Source organism: Mustela lutreola, chromosome 7 (assembly GCF_030435805.1).
Source record: "Mustela lutreola isolate mMusLut2 chromosome 7, mMusLut2.pri, whole genome shotgun sequence".
NCBI lineage: Eukaryota > Metazoa > Chordata > Mammalia > Carnivora > Mustelidae > Mustela > Mustela lutreola.
The window spans coordinates 100306782-100331703 of NC_081296.1; the positions used below are offsets into that span (position 1 = coordinate 100306782).

The 24922-nt window shown below is 37.2% G+C and overlaps 1 protein-coding gene across 6 annotated transcripts in view; it reads left to right on the forward strand.

Annotated features, from left to right (window-relative positions):
* Positions 1–3713: 3713 nt before the first annotated feature.
* PRPF39 (pre-mRNA processing factor 39) overlaps positions 3714–24922 on the forward strand; it is a 38352-nt gene continuing 17143 nt past the window's right edge. Inside the window, exons 1-4 of one of the 6 annotated variants that reach the window (XM_059182002.1) lie at positions 3714–3872; positions 18751–19097; positions 19535–19660; positions 20312–20430. In XM_059182002.1, the coding sequence (XP_059037985.1) occupies positions 18780–19097; positions 19535–19660; positions 20312–20430 (563 nt within the window). In that variant the 5' untranslated portion in view covers positions 3714–3872; positions 18751–18779. Of the gene's footprint in view, positions 3873–4021; positions 4174–18750; positions 19098–19532; positions 20184–20311; positions 20431–24922 lie in introns of those variants that run through there. The other 5 variants (XM_059182003.1, XM_059182006.1, XM_059182004.1 and 2 more) reach the window with 5 other exon arrangements.

Genomic DNA, 24922 nt, shown 5'->3' on the forward strand with positions numbered 1-24922 from the left:
TTGTTAAGTTGAACCATTATAAGTTGAAGACTGTAGCACTTTCCAAAGTTGCTGACTGTCCCTTCACCTGTGTATTTATTAATCTTGGTGAAGGGGAAGGGAGTGTACCTGGCACTTCTAGGATACATAGTTATAGGTGAGTAGAAAGTTGTTCATGAATAGTTCATGCCAGCACTCCTACAGAACAAACTGTTAAAACTGTGCCTGACTGTTTAAGCTAGGATATTGAATTTATACATATATATATATGTATATGTTAATATGTAATATTACAAATATATATATTACATATATATACTTTAAAATCATTTCCTTCTCAGTCTAGGACTCAAAGAATTTTCTCCTGTATTCTTCATATTATTGTCAACATAAATTTGTAAAGTTTCAACTGTCTTGCTATATACATCTTGCTATACAAGTTTGATGTTATAATTCGCCTCCAGAATATGCCGAAATCTGATTCTGTTATATGTTTAGAAAAAATGTTAAGTGTCGGAAATTGGGAATAAGAAAAATTGGCCTCTTTATGCAAAGTGAAACCTCTACAGATTAGGTGAGATCTATACAGATTTCCACGTAAGGCAGAAACAGTCTTTTCAGTTCGGTGAGTAGGGGCTGCTTTTGTTTGTTGAATGAGGCTCAGTTAAAAGTAATGAGTTAAGGGCATTTGAGTTATTTGAATTCTACCACATGCCCATTTCATTTCTTTGGTTCTGCTCTTTCTTGAACAATGCCTTAATCTTCACAGAAGGGTTCTGACAAGACTATGAATCCATCTAACTTTGTAATTTGGCAAACTATGGGCCCCAACTTTGAGGGTGTTTGGCTCTTTTAGCCCCATGGCTGCAAAGAATAAATTCTTTTGTTATTATCAGAGGAAGTCCTTAATTTTTGATTCCTACTTCAAGCTAAGAATTTAGAAATCTCATTTCGTCATTCTCTTTTAAGCTCTCCAGTGTTAGTATAAATAAAAATTCTACCCCACACTTTAGCCCAAAACTGCCTTCCATGGGTATATCATTATACCCATGGAAGTTAATAATTTTATATCATATATAATCATTTTATATCACATGTTTACTGTATGCACTGTGTTCCATAAACACCAGAAGGACTTCTTTTGGTACCAGCTAAATTTTTACTGGTTTCTCAGCCCTGGTTAGGACTAATCCAACTTGTTTCTATTTCCCTGAGGGTCTATTATCTGCAACGGTTCTTGGAACTCGTTTCACAAGTCTTATTTACCAGCAAATACAACTAACTAACTAACTAACTAACTAACTATATATACCTAATTTAAACAAAAAAAAGGTTTATAAAAATCCGGTGTCACAGAGTTCTATGAGACTGAGAGGCTAGCTAGCTAATAAGAATGTATACCTTGTGTTGCAGAGCTGGTCTGCATTGCAGAGGTAGTCCAACTAGCCTGCTAGTATTACAGAAGACAGCCACCATATCACCCCACTGATACGACACACTGACACTGGATGTCAGCCCTACAAGCCATGCATTCATGTCTCTATGAGAGTGTGTGTGTGTGTATGTGTGTGTGTGTGTGTGGTGGAGGAGGGGGACTAGGAAAGTAAATATTGGGTAGTTTTAGCTTCTATAGGGGGATGTAGGCTCTCTACTTCAGAAAGAGGAGATGTCCTAAACAGCTAAAACAAATTAAAAATGTCCATTGCATAAATCACTGACCTATGGAAGGTAATGGAATCAATTAGGAGAAAACACATTGCATTAAATTTAACATTTATGTTGGTTAGTTTTTGTGTTAGTCTGGGTTCTCCAAAAAGCAGATCCATAAAGACAAGAGACTTATGGAGGAAAACTAGTGGACATTTTCCAGCGGGAGAGAGAGAGCAAGAGCACTATCTGGAAAGGTAAGATGTAGAAAACTCAAAGGAAGCAATGAATCTGCAGTGAATAAAGATGAAGAAGTAGAAAGATTTTTATAAAATGACTATAAGAGGGAATGGGATCTCAGAACTAATCTTATTTACCGATGAAGAATTCAAAATAAGTTTAGGAAAGATTGGAAGAACCAGAAAAGGAGTGAAGAAGTCCTGGCACTTAGAGTCACTTCCTAATAGATTACTCCATTAAGTTTCTTTCCCATAGTAAACATCTAAAAGTTGCTGACAAAACCAGTAAAAAGCATAGCTGCACTGAGAATCCAAAAGTTAGCTTCAATAGTAAGAAGCAATGGAAAAGGAAAGCTGCAAATACATGCAGTTTGCTGAAAGTAAAATGCAGTCAGTAAGAAGACATTTTTTGGGGGGATCCCTGCTGGGCTTTATATTAGCATATAATGTATTGTTTAAGGGGTAGAGGTCTGTGAATCATCACCCTTACACAATTCATAGCACTCACCAAGAACATACCCTCCCCAATGTCCATTACCCAGCCACCCAATGGGCCACCCCCATCCCCTCCAGCAACCCTCAGTTTGTTTCCTGAGATTGAGAGTCTCTTATGGTTTGTCTCCCTCAGTGGTCCCATCTTGTTTCATTTTTCCCTCCCTTCCCCACTATACTGCCTGACACCACTCCCTCAAATTCCTCATATCAGTGAGATCATATGATACTTGAAGAAGACTGATTTTTTTAAGGGTTTAATTTATTTAAGTAGTCTCTACTTCCAAATTGGGGCTCACACTCCTTGAGTTAAAGAGACACAGGCTCCTCTGACCCAGCCAGCCCCTGATTTTGATATTTGGAAGCAAAGGTGGTATTGAGGGGATTTATGGTTAACAACGTTGTGGAGGGGAAACATTATCTTCAGAGATACTTCTGGAATCAGATTCCAAAGGAGGAACTCGCAACCCAATTGTGATACTACTGAACCTTCAATAGAGATTGCATGGCAAGTGGTGGGTGAATTCAGAAACCTTTTAACAGAAATAGGAGAGAGGCCAGATTAAAAAAAAAATTTTTTTTAAAGCGAGGATTGGGGGACACCTGGGTGGCTCAGTGGGTTAAAGCCTCGGCCTTCATGATCATGGCCTGGCATGATCCAGGTATCCTGGGATTAAGCCGCATGGGGCTCTCTGCTCAGCCAGGAACCTGCTTCCCTTTCTCTCTGCCTGCCTCCCTGCCTAGTGATCTCCTGTCAAACAAATAAAATCTTAAAAAAATAAATAAGTAAATAAATAAAAGCAAGGATTAGAACCTAACTGAAGAGGACTGCTAATACTGTCAGTGCAAGCAGCCTTCAGCCTTCATTTGTCCCAAGGTAATTTCATATAACTCTGTAATGATCAATTCCCCAAGCCCCTAACTTGTTTCCTTTTTTTTTTTTTTAAATGTTTCCTCTTGAGAAAACTGAGAGGACCCAGAGTCTTTATCATCCTGAGTTATAGAGATTTAAGACCGAATTTCTCCTCACGTTTAGGTAAAGGGATAAAACCTGGGCAACTGCTGGGAAAACCTGAGATTTGTCGCAAAAGACAGTATTTTCCTTTGGAGGGCGTGGAGCGCTGTGTTTAAGATTAAGGATGTAAAAGGCCCTAAACACTGTCTTTTGGTTCAGAAAGTCCCCACAGGGGTGAAAAACATCAGGAACAGGCGCCCGATCTTTTCAGGGTGCAGACTCGAGACCCGGCGGAGAAGGGGCGGGGCTGCGTGCCCTCTGCGTGCCCCGCCCCGCCCTCCCGCTTCAAGATCCCGCGGAAGGCGAGGCCTGAACGCGCTGTTACCACGTGACTCCTTCGCCTCCGGGGGCACCGACGCATGCGCGCCTGCTCTCGGCGAGGCGGCCCTGTTCCTGTGGAGGCTGCTGTGGTGTCTGTGGGACGGAGACGGTGGAAGTGCCATCTTCGACTTGGTTGGCCCCGACTGCGGCTCATGGCATTGAGTGGCATCCGTCGTCAGGTTAGCTGGGGCAGGCGTTTTGGAATTGGCCGGGCGGAGTGGCGGGGGGGGGCGGTATTTCGTGGGGCAGGAAGGGGCCTGCCTTGTTTCAGGCCGCACTGGGGTTGCGGCCTCCCTCTCCCGCCCTGTTTGAGGCCCGGCCTGGCCTCGGCTCCCAGCTGTACATTCCTTTCTCCTTCCCACCTGTTGGGTGGGGCAGGGTGAGGTTTCTTTTCTTAGACCAAAGGTTTCTCTGACGAGTGTGCCTTATGAAGGGCGGGGAAATGCGGGCCTCCACCTTGGTTTAGGAAGCGTTTTGGGGGTAAGTCTGAAGCCCTAGCTTCCGCAAGGGCTGGAAACCAGTGTGCTGGGGTGACTGGAAGTGGAAGGTGCTCAATAGTAGCCGTCAGAGGATTGAGAGAATTCAAATTCTGTTAATGAAAGCTTGTAGGCGCCTTGGAGTGGCGCGTTTCGCGTTCCGACTACGCAAGCCATGCTGTTGGGACCCTGAGTCACAGCACCTCAAAGATCAGCCAGAGCTTTGGCAGCATAGGATAGAATCAGAAAAAAAAGACGCTAAGGATCCTAATAGGATCTTCTAAAGACACCTGTTTTAAAGTAATGCTTACCTTTTGTAATCAGAGACCGACACTAGGTAGTACTGCTTTTTATCTGTTATTGATGATTATAATACTGTATTATTTTATGCCGATTGAATTGTTTCGGTTCGATGCCCATGTTGCCTTATTTTTAAGGACTTGAGGTTATTTGGCAACTGATCCAGTATGTTCAGAAATACTTTAAACTTTTTTTACAGCTGGGAAGGTTGAACCTTAAGAAAACACATTTTATACAGGGAAATACGAAGCTCATGTTGGAACTTAATTGTTTTGGTTTCTCTGGGAGCTTAAGTAGATTGAAAAAAACAACTGTCAGTTACCCCCCCCCCTCCCATTTATAACCTCATTCTAGAGTTGCAAAAGTTGGAACTTTCCACTGTTGAGCTTCTGGTAGGTATAAAGTGAACGAAAGGAGTTGTGCTAAAAAACTCTAATTCGTAGATTATGAACTCTGGAATAATTAGGCATTGACTAAAGATGGCTAATTAGTGTCAGTATTTGGTAATATTTTTACTTGTTTACTTATAGTTGAATAAGAAGAAGAATTTTATTTTATTTTTTAAAGACTTTTTTTTTTTTTTTTTTTAGATTTTATGTATTTATTTGGCAGAGCACAAGCAGGGGGAGCAGCAGAGAGAGAGAGAGAAGCAGAGTCCCCCTGAGCAGGAAGCCTGAGGGAGGGCTCAATCCCAGAACCCTGGGATCATGACCTGAGCCTACTGCAGACATTTAGCTGACTGAGCTGCGCAGGCACCCCCAAAAAAGAATTTTATAAATCAAATGATGAAAGGTGTGTGTACACATGTGTCTTAAAGAAAAAGAACAGGGGCGGCTGGCTGCCTCAGTCAGTAGAGCATGTGACTCCTGATCAGTGTTCAAGCCCCACAGTGGGTGTAGAGATTATTTAAACATCATAAAGAGAAATAACAGAACCTTTTGTGGTACGTTAATAACTAATCTGCTTGAAACAGGATTTTGTATGTGTGTGAAAAATAGTCAAAGGAGAAAGAAAGTAGTTCCTGTCGAATGGTAATTTTTTTTTCCCCCCAAAGACTTAGAGGTGATGCAGTCATTTATGTAAATATATGTATACAAGGTTGAGTTTCTGGAAAATATTAAGTGTTTAATATGTGGAAAAATATAAAAGGTCAGTCTGTGGACATTCTACTTAGCCTTTGAAAATAGTTTCCCAAACAAGTGGTTATGGTAGTCTCTTCTTAACAATTTGTGTCTTCAGATTGGCTTATCTGAGGATGAGGAACAGAGTAACTTGTAGATTGGAAAGCTAGTTGATTTGCACTACTCAAACTGATTTTTTGGTCCTTAGTGATGACTTTAGATGTTTTTGTGTTTCTTTGTTTATGAAAAGAAAAATACATGGTATAATTTTGAGTGCCTAGAGAGAGTTAAGAGAGAAGATATTAAATTAGACTTCACATTTTTAATTAAGTATGGGTTAAATGATCCTTCCGAAGACCTTTTAAATTTTAAGATGGCATGCTGAATTGTTAGTGAAATGTTTAACGTTTGCTAACTAACTAACTAAACTAACTAAACTAAAAGTTGAATGTATGATGTAGAACTGTATTTTTTAGTGTATATATAGTCACATTATAATTTATCATGTTTCCTTTCATGCTCGTGGACTTGGGCCTCTAATACGATTTTATAAGAAAGTGAAATGTAGAAGGGCATTGAGAAAAGGAAAGTTTGTTAGTCTAAGAGAATAGAGTAAGCCAGGGTTCGGACATGAAAAATATATTGAGCCCTGTAAAAAGCAATGAGGAGGAATACTGTAGGGTTAGTATATTTGAAAAGCTAAGTTGGAACCAGGTTGTCACTCACTTTTTCAACAGAGATTTAATGTGCTGTTACATACAGGACACTGTTTTAGGTTCTAGGAACACAGTAGTGAATAAAACCACGGCCTCTGTTCTGCTCATTTTAATATTACAGTAATATTAATTTATCTGTAGCAGTAGTATAGCAGTGTTTTTCAAGTTTTTTTACTGTGACCCATAGTAGGTTGTGCATGTAATATTGCATCCCAATAAACAGTAGTTGCATTCTGTGTGTATTTCAGCATGCCCTTAGTGTGTGCATGAACTCTGATATATTGTTTTCAATTCTGTATTTTTCCATTTAAAAAAATGAGAAGCTGGGGCGCCTGGGTGGCTCAGTGGGTTAAGCCGCTGCCTTCGGCTCAGGTCATGATCTCAGGGTCCTGGGATCGAGCCCCACATCAGGCTCTCTGCTCAGCAGGGAGCCTGCTTCCTCCTCTCTCTCTCTCTGCCTGCCTCTCTGTCTACTTGTGATCTCTCTCTGTCAAATAAATAAATAAAATCTTTAAAAAAAAAAAAATGAGAAACTGATTGGAATCAGTCTGAAATTTGAAAAACATTACTCGAGAGGCCATATAAAATAGGGGCCCCTGGCTGGCTGAGTCAATAAAGCATGTGGCTCTTGATCTCTGGGTTGTTAGCGTCCCATGTTGAGTGTGGAGATTGCTAAAATAAACTTAAAAAAAGAGGGGAGATGATAATTACTGAAATTGTAGTAATAGCACTGTGAATGAAGAGGATAGTTAATCTTTATGGCAGGGTATTTGTGATTATTTTGTGAATGAGGCGTAGAGAGGTTAAGTATCTTGCTCAGTGTTCCCTAATGAGTAACTGGGCCAGATCTTTTTTTTTTTTTTTTTTCCCCTTAAGATTTTATTAATTTATTTGAGAGAGGAAGAGAGATAGTGACAGAGTGAGAGAGAGCACAAGCAGGGAGGAGAGGGAGAAGCAGGCTCCCGCTGAGAAGGGAGCCTGACACAGGGCTCAATCCCAGGACCCTGGGATCACCACCTGAGCCAAAGGCAAATGCTTAACTGATGAAACCACCTAGGCGCCCCTAGGCCAGATCTTTAATTCAATTCTATTGGACCCTAAAGCCCAAGTACTTTATTTTTTTTTTTTTAATGATGTTATTTATTTATTTGACAGAGCAAGAGAACGCAGGCAGGGAGAATAGTAGAGAGAGAGGGAGAAGCAGGCTCCCTGCTGAGGAGGAAGCCCTATTTGGGGCCATCCCAGGACCCTGGGATCATGACCTGAGCTGAAGGCAGATGCTTCACCATCTCAGCCACCCAGGGACCACTCCTAAAGCTCCAGTACTCTCATTTGGTTATGAAAGTAATATATTAGTTTTTATTCTGGGAGGACTGAGGACTCAGATACCGTTTATTTATTATTCAGTGAATTGAGTTTGTAGTACTGGGCCTCCTGGTATATTGTATTCCTGTGTATTGGTAGATCTGGGCCCGACTCACAAGAAATTTGTAGTCTAGGTGGAAAGATGATACCAAACGAGTACCACAAATGAGATTTGTGCTATGGAGAGAAAGAATTCTATGGAGCATCATGGAGGGAACCTAGATAATTCGGAGTGTATGGGAAAACTTTCTAAGAAGTGGTATTTAAACTTCCCATGCAGAAGAATGAGTAGGCTTCAGCTAGGTTGAAGGTTCTAAGTGGGGGTGGGGTAGGGGATGGGAGAATATTCCAGATGGAAGAAACTGGGTACACTAAGGCCTTGAAGTGGAAAGGAGCTGAACTGGAAAACAAAACAAAACCAAACTTTAACAAAAGGAGAATTTCTTGGCTGCAGAAGTTGGTAGAGAATGGGGAGAGTTTTGGTGTTAGAACGAGTTTGAATCCTGTCTTTTTGCTTTACTAACTATATAACCTTAGACAAATTAATATTAGTTTTGTTTTTCCTATTCTTTAAAATGGGTAAATGGCATTCATCAAAATACTTGTTCAATAAATGGTGTCTCAGGATTATGACAAATAGCTAGTAATTGAAATCATAGCGGTATATGATGATATACTTTCATTCATTCATTCTTTCACAAATAAGTGTCTTCAGTGTGCCATGCAGCTCAGTATGCAGTAATTGAAGAGTGTGTGTGTGTGTGTATAGTCACAGCAAATGTCACAAAAGAATATACCCTTACTGTGTGCAAAGCAGTCTGATAAATTTTTTTCCATTTTATTTTTCATTTGCAAAAGAGGAGAAAAAGCTGTCTGAAGCAGTCTACAGTTTGAAAAATACTGGTGTAGTGGGGAGATACTGATTACTTAAACTACAGCAGTACTTCTGTGAATAAAAAGAAGGGGATGGTTAATTCTTATGTTAGGGTATTCTAAGTAAGTAAATTATTATGTTAGAGTATAATATTATGGATAAAAGAAAAAAAATAGAGGACAGTAAAGGGGATCAAGTACAGTAAAAGGGATCATGTACACTGGGAGTGGGAGCAAGTTAAAATTTTAAATAGGATTACCCAGGTAGGTCTTACTGAGAAAGTACCCTACCTATCAACCTCCCTTCCTCCTCCCCCCCTCCTTTCTTCCTCCCTAGATTTATTTATTTGAGAGAAAGGGAGTGGGACTGGGCTTGGAAAGGGAGAGAATCTCAAGCACACTCCCTGCCAAGCACAGTGCCCCACACCAGGCTCAGTCTCAGGACTCCTAGATCTTGACCTGAGGTGAAATTAAGAGTCAGACGCCCTGAGAAGGTGACATATCAATAAAGGAGGAGTTAAGGAAGGCATCTGGGAGAAAATCCCTCTGGTAAAGGAAACAGCCAATTTAAGGCTCTAAAGCTGGAGAGTGTGGTCTGTTTTAGAGAAAACAAGATGCCAGTGCAAATGGGGCTGAATTGGGTTAAGAGTAGGAGAAGATGAGGTCAAAAGATAAATGGTAGGAGGAAGGCAGTGGGCCATTTCAAGGACATTGACTTTTATCCTGTGAGATAGAGCAGTGGAGTGGCATGGTTTGATTTGTGTTTTAGAAAGAATACTATCTGCTGTGCTGAAAATGGACTGGGGACAGGGAGGTAGGGTAGGTGCAGCAAAAAGGATGAAGCAGGAGACCTATGTAAGGTTATAGAAGACTGAAATAGTATTCTAGGTGAGAGTGGGTGGTTTGAATTAGAATTAGAAGATGTGGAATTCTGAGTACATATGAAAGTTTCCATAACGAAGTGGTTGGGTGCGAAAGAAGGAAAAGTCAGGGATGATTCCCAAGATTTTTGGCCTAAGCAACTGAAAGGAGGGATTTTCTGTTAGCAGATATGGGGAAGGCAGTGGATAGAGCAGGTTTTGTGGAAGAGATCAGAAGTTCACTTAGGGACATTTTGTAATTTGAAATGGCTCTGTATGTGTAGATGATAAAAGTAGCAGTTGAATATATGGATCTGGAGTCTGGAAAAAAAGGCTGGAGATAGCATTTGGGAGTTGGCATGTAATTAGTATTTGTATTTAAAACTGTGAGACTGGGAGTTAATGGAGATAGAGAAGGAATAGATGAAAGAAAGATTGAGTGCCTCAGGACACTAGTACTTGGGAGGAAGCATGATTGTGAGGTAGAAAGAGGTGATGGTGTGACTCGGAAGACAAGTGAAAGAAATATATCAAAGGGAAGAACATTTTCAGCCCAAGGAGAGTGTTGATTGAGAAAAGAAGAGAGTTGAGTACAAAATGTTGGGTGCTAACAATTCTTACAGGATTGTTGAGAAGAAAAAAAATTCTTCAGAATGGTAGGGGGAAAGCTAGGTGAATGTGATGTGTCAGAAAAATCAGTAAAAAGAATCTTACAAGTAGAAAGTCATCATTACTGTTGGATGCTGTAAATAGTACATCAGGAAGTTGTGACCTTGGCAAATTTTAGAGAGTGATGAAGAAACCAAATTGAAGAGTAAATGGAGGTTACAGAAGTAGAGGTAACAAGCTTGTACAACTTCATTGGCTTTGTCCTTAGAACAAAATCCAAATCCTTAACATAGCTTTTGATTGATATCCTTCATTTGTTTTTAAGCTAAGTTGTCATATGTATGTCATGAATTATTATATAGAAGAAGAAAAACATTTACACTTGAAGGCTGTTGGATTTAAGAACTGAAAGAAACTGATAAGGGGAGAGTAAAGATAATTTAAGAACCACTATTGAGATGGGTGGGAGAAATGATCAAATCATGAGTTCAGGGTGTGACCTTTGCTAGGAACAGAGATCCTTTCTCCATTATGGCCAAGGGAAGGAAGAGGACCAATAATGATTTCAGCCACTATAGGAGTGCTGTAGAAGAGATACAAAACAAATACTTTGAGAATGGGAAAATACTAAATGAACAGGGTTGAGCATAATTGTAAACCTAATTTCAGTAAAATAAAAAATAATATAAAAACAAAATAACATCATGTAAACCCTAAAAGTCAAAGGACAGAAGAGAAAGTGTCAACATGAGAATTAAATGTTTTGGAAGAAACAGAGTAGATTTCACTGATGAACTTACGTTATCATTTTTTTGCATTCAGTTCTTCGCCTGCAGAGAGGGAAGTTAATAAGAAATAGAAGGATCTTCCCACAAAACTCCAGAAAGGCTCAGGAATTTTGGTTACCAAGTGCCTCTCATAATGAAAGTGCTGAGTAGGGCTAAAAATTCTAGGATTAGTTGAAAGTCTGGAGTAGTTTAGACCCTACTTTTTTTTTTTTTTAAGACCCTCCATTTTTCTTTTCCATATAATATAGCCAGCAAAAAACTAGATGTTTATTATTTGAAAAGGGTGGAACCAGAGAAGGTTTGACATAGCTGGTGAGAGTTGAGACAGGGGTGAAGGGTATTGATGAAAATGGGAAATTGAATAAAAGTTTACACATTGAATGGTAAGATAACTAGCCTTGTTTTTTTTCTTTGCTCCTAGAATGCTTATTGTCTCTTCATATTTTTTTTTTTAAGTTGAAGCATTCTTCTTTGGGAAAACTTAACACCAGGGAAATGATGTGAAGCACTGACTTTTAATGAGTTCCCCCTCAATAGAATGCCATCCTGCACTGAGGTTCAAGCTTTATCTAGCTTCTGATTTTGTGTGATGCATCACACTTCTTGAACAGCAGTTTGAAGATCTCTATTTGAGAGACCAAAACACACAGAAGAGACAGGTCTGAGAACAGAAGAAAATTCAAAATGATTTATAGAGAGATAGCAGGAGATATTGCACCACTGAAACAGAATAGGAGACTAAAATGGATTATTCAGAGTAAAAAAAAGGGAATTAAAATTTTGATTCATATATTAAAAACCTAGTAAAAGTGATCTCAGAGTAGAATGAGTCAAGGAAGATGGGGAAAAATGTAGGAAAAGCTAAGAAAAGTAGAGTATCAGTCCAGGAGGTCCCAACAACTGAGTAATGTGAGTTCAACAAAGATAAAACCGAGGGAAGAAAATTATTACATAAATGATAAATATGGAATGTAAGAATTGAATGATGTAAATATTTAGATTAAAATAGGCCTTCTGAATGAATACCAGCAGAATGAGTAGAAAAGACTTAAGGCACATCATTTTGGAATTTCAGAACACTTGGATTAAATGCTGGCTACTGTGGAGAAAAAAAACATGTCTCATATAGAGGAGTTTTCTCAATAGCATTACCCTAGGGGCACCTGGGTGGCACAGTAGGTTAAGTGCCCAAATCTTGGCTTCATCTGAGGTTGTGATCTTGGGGTTGTGGGATTGAGCCCTGTGTTGGGCTCATGTTCAGGGTGGAGTCCGCTTGGGATTCCCTCCCTCCCTCCCTCTCCTGTCCCTCCCTTCTGCACTCCTGTGCACTCTCTCTCCAATGAATAAATTTTCAAAAAAAATAATAATAATAACAACACCCTGTATTAGGAAACAATGAAAAGATTCCTTCAAAACTTTTTATTTTTGTTTCAAAACTTTTTTTTTTTTTTTTTTTTTTTTTAAGTAATCTGAATGCTTAACTTAGGACTTAAACTCACCACCACTCTGAGAACAAGAGTCTCAGGCTCCACCAACTGGGCCAGCCAGGTGCCTCCTCTTTAAAACTCTTATGCAATTATTTTCATTCTAGAATTTTATACCTAGACAATCTATCATTCAATTATGAGGATTTTAGCACTGAAAAGTCTTAATTTTTTCACTCCTCATATACTTTTTCAGAAGTTTATAGAAATGATTTTCTAAAAGAGGGAATAAATCAAGAATGAACAATAGTTTAGCTGTTGTAAATGAGATTCAGCCCAGGAAAGGAGTTAAAGGAATTCCTTGGGTCAAATAGAACAGACAAACTTAGACAAGGCAAACCAGTCTGGATTGCTGCAGAAGGTTATATTGTTTCAAACAGGATGTCTCCTAAAAGGAAAATGGACTTGATAGTATGAGTGTCCATTGTTTTGTTTGTTTGTTTGTTTGTTTTTATTTTAGTAAACTATGCCACATGCTGTGCTCAAACTCATGACCCTGAGATCAAGAGTTGCATGCTTTACCAACTGAGCCAGCCAGGCACCCTGAGTGTTGGTTATTCCTGAAGGAATTTTATAAGAGCTCTTCAGGAGTTTGAGGTCAATGGTCAAAGAAAACCAAGCATATGAAAATAATGAAAGATTTAAAGAGGTAGAAGCAAGGAAATGTAATTAAATGTAATTATAGTATACATGGTAGCTTGGGGAAAAAATGTTTACATAAGCATACTAATGTAAACCTGAATGTTGATTTAACTCCACACTGATTGCAATTGGATCATGTTTGTGAGAGGGAAGTTATAGGGGCATGTTTGGTATAATAGCTAAATTCTAATCTTACCTAATAGAGCAAAAAATGTCTAAAATTTAAAAACAACAAATAAGATAGACCTCCAGATAAACTCTGATGTCTGCTAATTTATGAAGAAAGGCAGTAGCTTTTTTCCTCCTCTGAAAATTTTTTCAAAAAAATTTAAGTGTGTTGTGGAATTTTTTTGTCTTTTCCGTAGCTATTTTAAAGTATAACATCAGGATTGGAAAGTGCTTTTTGAGGAAACTGTTGTTTTCAGTGATACTTTGATTTGTGTGAATTTATAGACTTCCACATGCTTTTATCTCATCTGATGTTTCCAATAGCCCAATGCAAGTATTATTGGTCCCTAATTAGAAGTGAGGAAGAAAGTCTGACTAGGATCACATGCTCTTAAGCTAGAGGACTAGGGCTCACTCCCCTTACCCCCTGTTCATTTTAATATTTACCATACTATAACTTATGATGAAGGAAGGATTTGGATGGAAACCTGGATGGCTCAGTTGGTTAAGCATCTGCCTTCGGCTCAGGTCGTGATCCCAGGGTTCTGGCATGGAGCTCCCTATCAGGCTCCTGCTCATTGGGGAACCTACTTCTCCCTCTGCTCCCTGTTCATGCACTCTTTTGCTATCTCTGTCTCTCTCTCATATAAATAAAATCTTAAAAAGTATTTGGAAATTCTAATTCCTAGTCTTTTGTACTTTATATTTGCTAATTTAGTTATAATTTTTTTAAAAGATTTTGTTTATTTATTTGACAGACAAGAGATTCACAAGTAGGCAGAGAGGCGGGGGTCGGGGTGGAGCAGGCTCACTGTTTAGCAGAGAGCCCAAGGCGGAGCTCGATTCCAGGACCCTGAGATCATGACCTGAGCTCGAGGCAGAGGCTTAACCCACTGAGCTGCCCAGGTGCTCCCTAATTTAGTTATAATTAAACTCTTGTCTTACCTTTTTTTTTTTTAATGATAAAAGCCATATAACATAAAATTTACCTTAACTATTTTTAAGTGTATCGTTCAGTAGTGTTAAATATATTCACATGGTTGTATATAGACTACCAGAAATTTTCATCTTACAAATCTGAAACTATATGCATTAAACAACTTCCCTTTTCTCCCTCACTCCATTCCCTGATAACTGCATTCTACTTTGTTTCTATGAATTTGGTTACTCTAGATACCTCATATAAGTAGAATCATGCAGTGTTTGTCTTTTTTTGAGACTGGCTTATTACTTCACTTAGCATAATGTCCTCAAGGTTCATCCATATAGAATATGACAGGATTTCTTTCATTTTAAAGGCTGAATAGGCGTGCCTGGATGGCTCAGTTGGGTAAGTATCAAGACTCTTGATATAGGCTCAGGGTTGAGAGATTGGGCCCTGCTTGAGCTCCCCGCTGGGCATGGAGCCTGTTTTTAAGAGTCTCTCTCTGCCCCTTCCTTCCTGCTCACTCTTGAACACCCTCTCTTTCTTTCTTTTCCCCTTATAAAAAAAAAAACCCTAAAGGGTGAACAATATTTCAATGTATATACTACATTTTGTTTATTCATCTGTCAATGGACGTTTGAGTTGTTTCCTCTTTGGCTATTGTGGATAGTGCTGCTATGAATGTGGGTGTGCATGCAGCTGTTTGAGTCTCTGCTTTCAGTAATTTGGATATATACCAGGTGGGATTCTTCGGTCGTATATAGTTCTCTTTTTAATTTTTTCAGGAACCTCCATACTGTTTTCTGTAGCAGTTGAATCATTCTCTGTTTTTTTTTTTTTTTTATAGTAGCTATCATAATGGGTGTTACGTGATACCTTGTTTTGATTTTGATTTGCATTTTATTGATTATTGGTGTTGAGCATGTGTTCATATGCTTGTTGGCTATTTGTATATCATCTTTGGAGATAAACTGTTGATGTCCTTTGCTCATTTTTAAATCAAGTTTTTTGTTTTGTTGTTGCTATTGCTGAGTTGTAGTTCTTTATATATCCTGGATAGTAATCCATAATTGGATATAAGATTTACAAATATTTCCTCCTATTCTGTTGTCTTTTCATTCTGTTTTGTTTTGTTTTTTTTTAAGATTTTATTTATTTATTTGTCAGAGAGAGTGAGCACAGGCAGACAGAATGGCAGGCAGAGGGAGAAGCAGGCTCCCTGCTGAGCAAGGAGCCCGATGTGGGACTTGATCCCAGGACACTGGGATCATGACCTGAACCGAAGGCAGCTGCTTAACCAACTGAGCCACCCAGGCGTCCCTCATTCTGTAGATCTTTGATGCACAAAAGTTTTAAACTTTGATATAGTCCGTTTGTCTGTTTTTACTTTTGTTCCCTTTGTTTTTGATATTTCTGGGAAATCATGGCCAAGTACAATATCATGAAGATTTCCTCTGTGTTTTCTTCTAAAATTTTTTTATTTTTAGGTTTACATTCAGGCTTTTAATCCATTTTGAGTTAATTTTTGTATGTGGTATAAGGTAAAGCTCCAACTTCATTCTTTTGCATGTGAATATCCAGTTTTCCCAGCACATTTTTTAAAATTGATTGCCTTTTCTTTGTTGAATGATTTTGTACCCTTGTTGAAAATCATTTAATTATATATGCAAAAGTTTATTTCTGGGCTCTTTGTTCTTTTCTGTTCGTTTGTTTGTCTTTATGCTAAAACCACAGTTGTCTCCTTTTGATATTTTTGCCCCTTTGCTGTGTTATGTTGCTAATTGGAAGTTATTGGTTGTTGTCAAGAATGAAGTGGGACTAGTTAATTACCATGTTATAAAGAATATGTTGGAATAATTTATAAAAAAATAACTTTAGTGTATTCATTTGGCTCTGTGATTTTTGGCGTAATCAGAAAAATGATCTCCCTAAGGGTAAGGATGATGTTCTTTTCTTTTTTTTTTTTTTTTAAAGATTTTATTTATTTGACAGAGAGAGATCACAAGTAGGCAGAGAGGCAGGCAGAGAGAGAGAGAGGAGGAAGCAGGCTCCTCGCTAAGCAGAGAGCCCGATGTGGGACTCGATCCCAGGACCCTGAGATCATGACCTGAGCCGAAGGCAGCTGCTTAACCCACTGAGCCACCCAGGCGCCCCAAGGATGATGTTCTTAATTCTTTTTACAGCATTTTAATTACAGGGTGTGGAGTAATTGATAATCTCTGAAGATGCAGGGGTGTGGTAAATTTGCTGATTGCAGAAGAAGCCATTATGTTCCACTTAAATATTAGAATAGGGCTGATGGTAAATGACTCAGACTCTATCAACCAACACTTTCTTGTTGGTTTGTTTGACATTGGCTTTGAAATAAAAAGACATGAATCAGTGACTAATTTGCATATGGAGAATTAATCTTCAAATGTATCTTTTCTTTAAAGGAAGGGGAAGAAGAGAAAAAAAAAATTAAAAGCTTCTTTGCCTTTTTAGGGCCTCAAATGCCTCAAACATGGAAAAGCTAATGGGAAGGGAACTTATTTTTTCTCATAATCTAGTATTTTAGATTCTTTTTTACTATGTACCAAGTGGGTTTGCTTCTCGTATTATTTTTCATCACATGTATCTATAGATTTACTTATATCATTTCTTTTCAGATTCCTCTGACTCTACCCTGCTTATTCTGCTGCTTACCCTTCCTCTTCCCCAATAGAAAACCTGGTCTCTCTTGTCTTCGAATCAGTTCTAATTTCTATCTGTTTTGTCGACTGTCAAGGATTTTTCTGTCAAGTGGGCTTTTCTCTGTTCTGGATAACTGTTCTTTCTATTGTCCTAAAACTTACAGTTTTTCAAAGTTAAGACCCAGTTTTTTATTTCATGAAGCCCTTCTAGATGGCTGTAATTTTCAGTTGATTTCTGTAAACTTTCACTTTGTTTCATTTAAAATTCTCTGTTTTGGGGGCACCTGGGTGGCTCAGTGGGTTAAGCTGCTGCCATCAGCTCAGGTCATGATCTCAGGGTCCTGGGATCGAGTCCCGCATCGGGCTCTCTGCTCAGCAGGGAGCCTGCTTCCCTCTCTCTCTCTGCCTGCCTCTCTGCCTACTTGTGATCTCTCTCTGTCAAATAAATAAATAAAATCTTTAAAGAAAAAAAAAATTCTGTTTTGCCTGTCTTTTTTTAGTTTCTTCCCAATGAATTTAATAAGCCCTAGAGTAAGGACCTTCTATTATACTTAAATATTCTTTACCAGGAATGTAATATAGTACTAGACATACATAAGGCATTAACTTTTGTCTCCACCCAAACTACCCCTGTTCCCTTATTTTTCTCTTCTCCTCCCCCACTCCTTTTTTTTTTTTTTTAATTTGAGAGAGAGAGTGCATGCATATGCATGAGTGGAGGAAAGGTGAGGGGGAGAGGGAGAGAGAGGATCCTCAAGCTGACTTCCATGAGCATGGAGCCCCTTGCAGGACTTGATCCCAGGACCGTGAGATCATGACCTGAGCCGAAACCAAGAGTTGGATGCTCAACCAACTAAGCCACCCAGGCATCCATTCCCACTTTTTTTTTTTTTAACATTCCTTAGATTTACCTGGTTATAGTTAATTCTTCCAGTGGGATTCAGCCTCAGAAGGTCTCCTGATTTAACATGTTAAATTTCTCCTTTTTTGGGATAAAATGTGCTTCATACTATGTTTTGAAATAATGTTTTGAACATGTTTTAAGATTTGGATTTCATAGCTGCTTGACGTTTACAAGATACCCTCTATACACACAAAAAAACTAGTAAGAAAAACTAAAAATAATGTTTTATAATGTATATTATAAAGATCTCATTTCCTTAATTCACAAAGAGCTTGTAGAAACAAATAAGAATAAAAATTAGTAATGTAATAGAAAATATGAGTGAAGGATGTGAAGGCATTTAAGAAGAAAATAGAAATTCAGCTTTCTTGTAGTTAAATGCAAATCACATGAAGGTACTATTTTTTTTTTTTTTAATCAAATGAACAAAAATTAGGTTTTATGATACTTAGTGCTGACGAGAGGTGATGGAGAAATGACCATTTTCATGCATTGTTAGTAGGTTAATCAGTTAGGACTTTTGTCTGCAAGTAATAGAAAACCTGTCTATTCCTAGTAGTTTAAACAAATAGGGACTTATTTTTGCACATAGTGTGAAATTAGCATTGTGTTATTAGTAACTGATAACGTCAGGGTCAGCATTTCTTACTTTTCCTTGCCAATTCCTTATTGACCGCTTTAAAGATATAGGTTGTTTTAGATATGTTCACATTCAAGGTGATAAGAAAGTGGTAGAACCTACACTATTTGTGACTTTCCCTTTTTGTCAGAAAAGCAAAATCTTTCCCAGAGCTCTATAGTAGATATCCTTTTCAGTCTCATGATTCCCACATGGGGCTAGATATTTTGTTACTCAGACCAGAAACAGGTTTTACTAGGAAGATGGTAAGAGAGGATATTGGATAGGCAACTGAAAATGTCTTGCCACATGGCTCAAGTAATTTTTCTAGAGAATAATTTCAACATTTTCCCCAATTTAATATACACATACTGTTTAATATACACGGATTCTTTGATTCAATGTTTCCATTGTTCAGAGATCAAGATTGAAGTTAATATATTTCTTTAATAGGTAGCTGGGGCTTTTAAAAGGTGGTTTTCATGATGCCAAATAAACATTTGGAAGATGTTGCTCTTTATTTGTGTTTCCACAGATCATTAACTGAAGACAACATAAACAAATATGCAAAATTCTCACATGGATGAGTACAGAAATTCTAGTAATGGCAGCACAGGCAACAGTTCAGAGGTAGTGGTAGAACAGTCTGCTGATTTCAGTACTGAGATTATGAATGTGACGGAAATGGAACAGTCCCCTGATGGATCTCCTAATGTGAATGCAGCTGCAGAAGAAAATGAAGTAACAAATGCTGTGGACCTTCCAGTGACAGAAACAGAAGCAAATTTCCCTCCAGAGTATGAAAAATTCTGGAAAACTGTAGAAAGCAATCCTCAGGATTTTACAGGCTGGGTATATTTGCTTCAGTATGTAGAACAGGAGGTTAGTAACTATTTAAATGGGATTAGAAGGGACAGATGAATCAAGTAATAGCAGATGAGGTTTACTGTTTTGTAATTAAATAATTTTCAGATTAAGTTGAATAACATTAGATATGTACATTTTTTAGCTTTAAAATAACTTTTATAACATTTGTACCTATTTGTCAACATTAGTAGAGAGTCTAATCTTTGTAATAATTGGTGTGTATGCGAAAATATGTATTTAATCACTGAAATAAAAAGTTACCTTCTATCTGACAGAATTACTTCCTTTTGTTTCAAAGGATAAGACTGTAATACGCAAGAAAGAGATCTGTGTGTGTATATGGTTTTTAAATCTGCGAGTTTATTTTATTTGAGATAATACATTTGGAAGAAATAATATTTTTCTGACATTAACTTCCAGGATTTTTAAACACCCTGTTTTATTTTCATCAGAATCACTTGATGGCTGCCAGGAAAGCGTTTGACAAATTTTTCATACACTATCCATATTGCTATGGTTACTGGAAAAAGTATGCAGACCTTGAAAAGCGGCATGACAACATTAAACAATCAGATGAGGTGCGTACATTACTGAATAAAATTATCTCCATTAGGTACTGTAAGCCAAATAATAAAACAAAAACTTTTTTTTTTTTTTTTGGCTGGCAGTACCTACGATTTATGGTCAAACAATTTTATAGGGTATTTTATTTGCATTTGTCACTCTTGTGGCATTTGTAGCTAATATTTTCTCTCTTTGTTGGCAGGTGCGTTAAACCTCTACAGTTTGTCAAGCTTTGCAGTGCAAGCCTCTGTATTACACTGCAGCTTAACAAGTAGGGCAGGGCTTTTCTCTCACTTACATTTATTTCTCATTTTCCAAACAATATAGTTGGTTTGCTAGTCACATTTGCTACGTCTTATTGCATTTTTGGTCAGACGCTGTCATTGATGCTCTAATGGGTCTGTGCCCTATGGTCTGTAACCCAAAGCCTGCCCACACAACCCGGTCAGAATGCAGGGACTGCTGCGCTTTGAAGATCAAGACTCTGCACGTGGGGATCAGAACATTGCCATGTTCTATCCAACCTCCACCCAAATGGTAATGGTAGATTATTTAAACAAAATTCCAGTAATTAGTATTTCTAAGGTTCACCGGATAACACAGTGTTGCCTCTCTGTTAAGAAATAATTAAATATTTGAAGTACAGTTTGTTGTTTTCTTCTTAGGTGTATCGTCGGGGGCTTCAGGCAATACCTCTTAGTGTTGATCTATGGATACATTATATAAACTTCTTAAAAGAAACATTGGACCCTGGTGATCCTGAGACAAACAGTACAATAAGAGGGTATGCTAAAAATTGATACTCAGATGCCTTCAAAATAGAAATAAGTCAGATATTTTGATGTTGACAATAGAACTACTCATGAATGCTAAACTGAATGTTTAACATACATTTCATTTTCACTATTTAAAAAAAGATACATGTAATAAACTGACACATGATTATAAATATTATAGATAATAATGTCCTCATTTCACACGCTCCCTTATGTTCCCAATCCCATTCCCTCCATGATTTATGAATTGTGTGTTCTTTCATATATGGATGTTTATAGGTGTATGTATTGTACATATTTGATTTTTTTTAATGTAACAGGCTGTTTTGGAATCTCTCCCTCTTGTAATTTTTCAAGCATTGCAAAAGTATTTTGTGGTATTGAAGTACTATATTTTATTTGACTAAATCCTTATTTATAGGAGATAATCAGTGGTGCTATAAACATGTCTGTATTAGTCATTATTTATGTCGAGCATGCTAGAGATAGAGCTTTTGTCAAAGAGAACACAAAACTTTTATCAAATGTTCTTTCAAAAGTGGTCAATTTTAAACTCTCACAGTATATGAAGAATAGTTATATTTTCCCATAGCCGTACCACATTCTCTTTAACCTCCAGTGATATCTCATTATTTTTGTTTGCATATCTCTGGATTGCTCATCCCAGTTTGCCATCTTTTTGTATACTTATATCAGCCATTTGCTTATTGCCTATTCATGTCATTTGCTCGTTTTACTTTTGGATTGTCCTTTTCTTATTGATCATAGGAATTTTTTTTAACGTGTTCTTGGTTTTTATTTTTATCAAAGTATGTGCATATGGTTTAAAAAGTCATTGTTAAACCACTTGTAACAAAAAGCAGTCCCTCCACCCCTCCTCAAATATTTTATCTGTTTCTTATATTATCCTTCATGTTTATAATAGTAACTCTTTACTGCTCTTTCTCTCTCTTTATTACATTATGATTTTGGTATAGTAGATGAGATTTTTAGTTCACTTATACCCTGTCTTCCCATTTCTTACTTTTCCAATATGGATAGGTTTTGGAGCCTTTTATTTTTCCTGGAGTTAATTACCCCTTCTTACACTTCTTCCTTTTTCTCACTTGCTTTGTGTTCCTTGAACATTTAAAATTTCCTACCCCTTCCAACAGCTATTTTCAGTTGTCAGTAGTAATAACTGGACTTACCGCAGTGTACAAATGCTATGTGCATTTTTTTTGAAGCTAAAAACTGTATATCTAGTGTTATTCTACTTAATCTGAAATTGTGAAAGGGAATTATACTCAGAAATTTGCAAATTCCATTTTTTACCCTTCCCCTTGGGGAATATCCCTCTTGGAACTTTCTCTTCCGTAGTCTGGATTGGTTGCTTTGTTCTGTTTCTGCCAAAGAGCAGTTATTTTGAGATTTCCTCATCATGAATATAGGAGATGCTTTTACCTCTTTCTTGGGTTTCAAGCTCTAATTCTGAGAGTTTATAAGATCCAGATTTTTCTTGGCTGATGCCTATCTTTAGAGGAGTACATCCTATAACTTCTTGATAAAAGATGCTTGGGAGAAAAAAAAAAATTAAGATTTTATAAATCTAAAACACCCACTTGATCCAGTAGGGTATAGAGTTTTGATTTGGAAGTAATTTTTCCTTAGGTCTTTGAAGGCATCTCCATTCTTTTTAGATTTTGGTTTTGTTAATGAGAAGTATGATAATTCTATGGATTCCCTTTGTATGACTCATTTTTCCTCATGGAAGCTTTTAAAATGTTCTCTTTATCTTTGATATAAATGCAGTTTTATAATATGCATTGGTGTGAGTTTTCTTTTTCTAATTCATTGTGCTTACTTAGTGGGCCTTTTCATTTTATGGGGCTCATGTCTTTCTCTTCAGAGAAATGTTATTATTGAGGTGCATGGCTGGCTTAGTATAGCATTGAGCTTTCCATCATGGGGTCATGAGTTGAGCTCTGTGCTGGGCTCAGAGTTTGCTTGGGCTTGAGTTTGCTTAAAAAAATAATAAAATTTAAAAATCATCATTACTGTATATATTCTTATGTTGGTAATTCTCTTCCTGTGGTTTTCTCTATTGTTTTTATAGTTGTACATTGGATCTTCTGTTTTAATCATTTAATTTAATTTAATGTTTTTTTACTTTTTACATGTCCGGTTTTTTTGGCTTTTTGAGGTATTTCCTTGACCCTTATATTGGAATTTTAATATCTTCCATCATTTTTTTAATATTTAAGAATCTTCTTTGTTTATTGTTTCTTTTGTCTTCCTATTTTTGTTACATGGCTTATATATCTTTTTCTTACTTTTTAAAAAAGTATAAAGAGTTAAAGTTATCTTTTGTTTCCAGCACTATTTTCTCTGAAGTGTTTTATTTACTTGTTTTCATCTCTGACTTGTCTGATTTCTGCTCATGTTAAAATGAGATTTTAGGGGTGACTGGGTGGTTCAGTGGGTTACGCTCCTGCATCTGACTGTCTGCTCGGCAGGGAGCCTACTTCCTCCTCTCTCTCTCTGCCTGCCTCTCTGCCTACTTGTGATCTATCTCTCTCTCTCTCTCTCTCTCTCTCTGTGTCAAATAAATAAAATCTTCAAAAAAATATAAAAGATTAGTTTTAAGGGGCACCTCAGTGTCTCATTTGGTTAAGCATCTGCTTTCAGCTCAGGTCATGATCCCAGGGTCCTGGGATTGAGCCCTGTGTGTAGCTCTGTTTGTCACGAAGCCTGGTTCTCCCTTTCCCTACTTGTGGGTGCATGCGCTCTCTCAAATAAAATCTTTTTAAAATACTAGATTTTAATAAACTGAATATAAGCTCTGTGTATTTTGTATGCAGGGTATTATCGGCTGGCTTGATGGGCTTCGCAGTAGGGTGACCAAATGGGCACCTAGGTTTTTGTTGGGAGAATCCCAGTATTGGTATTCTTACATTTCACTGCTGTGCCACGTAGCTCCTCATTGAAGGATCATCTGATCTGCCTGGGGAATGTATACTTAGCTGCTGAAATCCCTTAGCTGGGTAGGAAAGGAGGTATAAGGTCTCTTACCATTCCTTAAAGCAACCTTCTTGTAAATATCCTGTCTTTAGTTCATTAAATGCTTCTTAATCATAGTTAAGATGATTAACTCTCCCAATTCCTTCCACTTTTGTTAGTTTCTGGTGTTTTAATTTCCTGAATCATTTTTGGGATTCTGCAGGGGCAGTAATATGTATTTTACTGTCTTGAAAACCTCAGACACAAACATATACATGTGTGCATGCATGCATAGACAAATCTCTTAATCCTTTATGGAAATATTAACATCCTCCAGTTTTAGTACATTTTAAAACTTTCTTTAGAATGTCTTGTCTTTACATCACTTTTTTCTTAATGTGGTTCAATCCTTATAATCTTTTATTCATATGTGAGTCTTTTGCCTGTCTTGCCAAAAATACGTAAATCTGGTATTTTCTTCTAATTTTTTAATAGATTTTTTTTGTTACTCATTCATCTGGCATCTTAGTCTGTGTCTTTTTTAAGTTATAGATTAACCTTTTATTTTGTCCAACATTTTTGTGTTGATTTAAAATACCTTTTTTATCATATGCTAAATTCTCACATGTACATTGTTCTGCTTTCTTGGAACTGTTTTGTGATCCATTTTTCTGTTACCTGACCAATATCATACTTTTTATCACTGTAGCTTCCTAATTTCTTTTGATATCTTTCAGGAAAATGTCCTCTGCATTGTCCTTTTTGTATGTTAGCTGAGTGTTAGAATTTGTTTTACCTGTTCCGCTTAAAATTTGATAGATCTTTGATTGGAATTTTATTAAAGTTGTAGATTATTTCAGGTAGTATAGTTCATACTGTTAAAAATCCCTCTTGATTGTAAGATATATTTTGGAAATAAGTACCTAAAAGTTTTTATCCCACTGGGATATCAAATCTAGTGATTAAAATAGCTTACAAAAATCTCTTGAAATGAGTTAGGTTGTTTAAAAACATATGGTGTTATTGTTTTGTTTTAGTAATCTGTAATTTTAGAATCAGAGAGACTTTTGAAAGTTTTAAAAACATATGTTTACTTCTCATTACCTTACAAGGCAGTTGGGTTCCTTCTTGGAGAGTTATATTTTGTCAGAAAGTCTTTAAATTGAGATAAAATTTGTCTCTGTCTCTGCTGTAGATGAATCTATTTGACAGACATTTCAAATTTCACAAATATTTAAGTATCTGCATTGTCACTCTTGACGTTTGCAGTGTGCATTTTGCATTGTAATTCTGGTAAGATAAAATTACATCAAAATATGTATATTCCCGTTTCCTTACTCTTGAAAAAGTAGCTGTTGTACACTTTTTTGGTTACTCCTTCTGCCTTTTATTCCCTACTTGTATAGGAAGCAGTTAAATGTAATTTTGAATTTAGCATGATCTTCTGAAATTTTGTAATGTTTTATTTATTTTTAATTTTTTAAAAATTGTATAACTGACGTATTAGTTTTAGTTGTACAA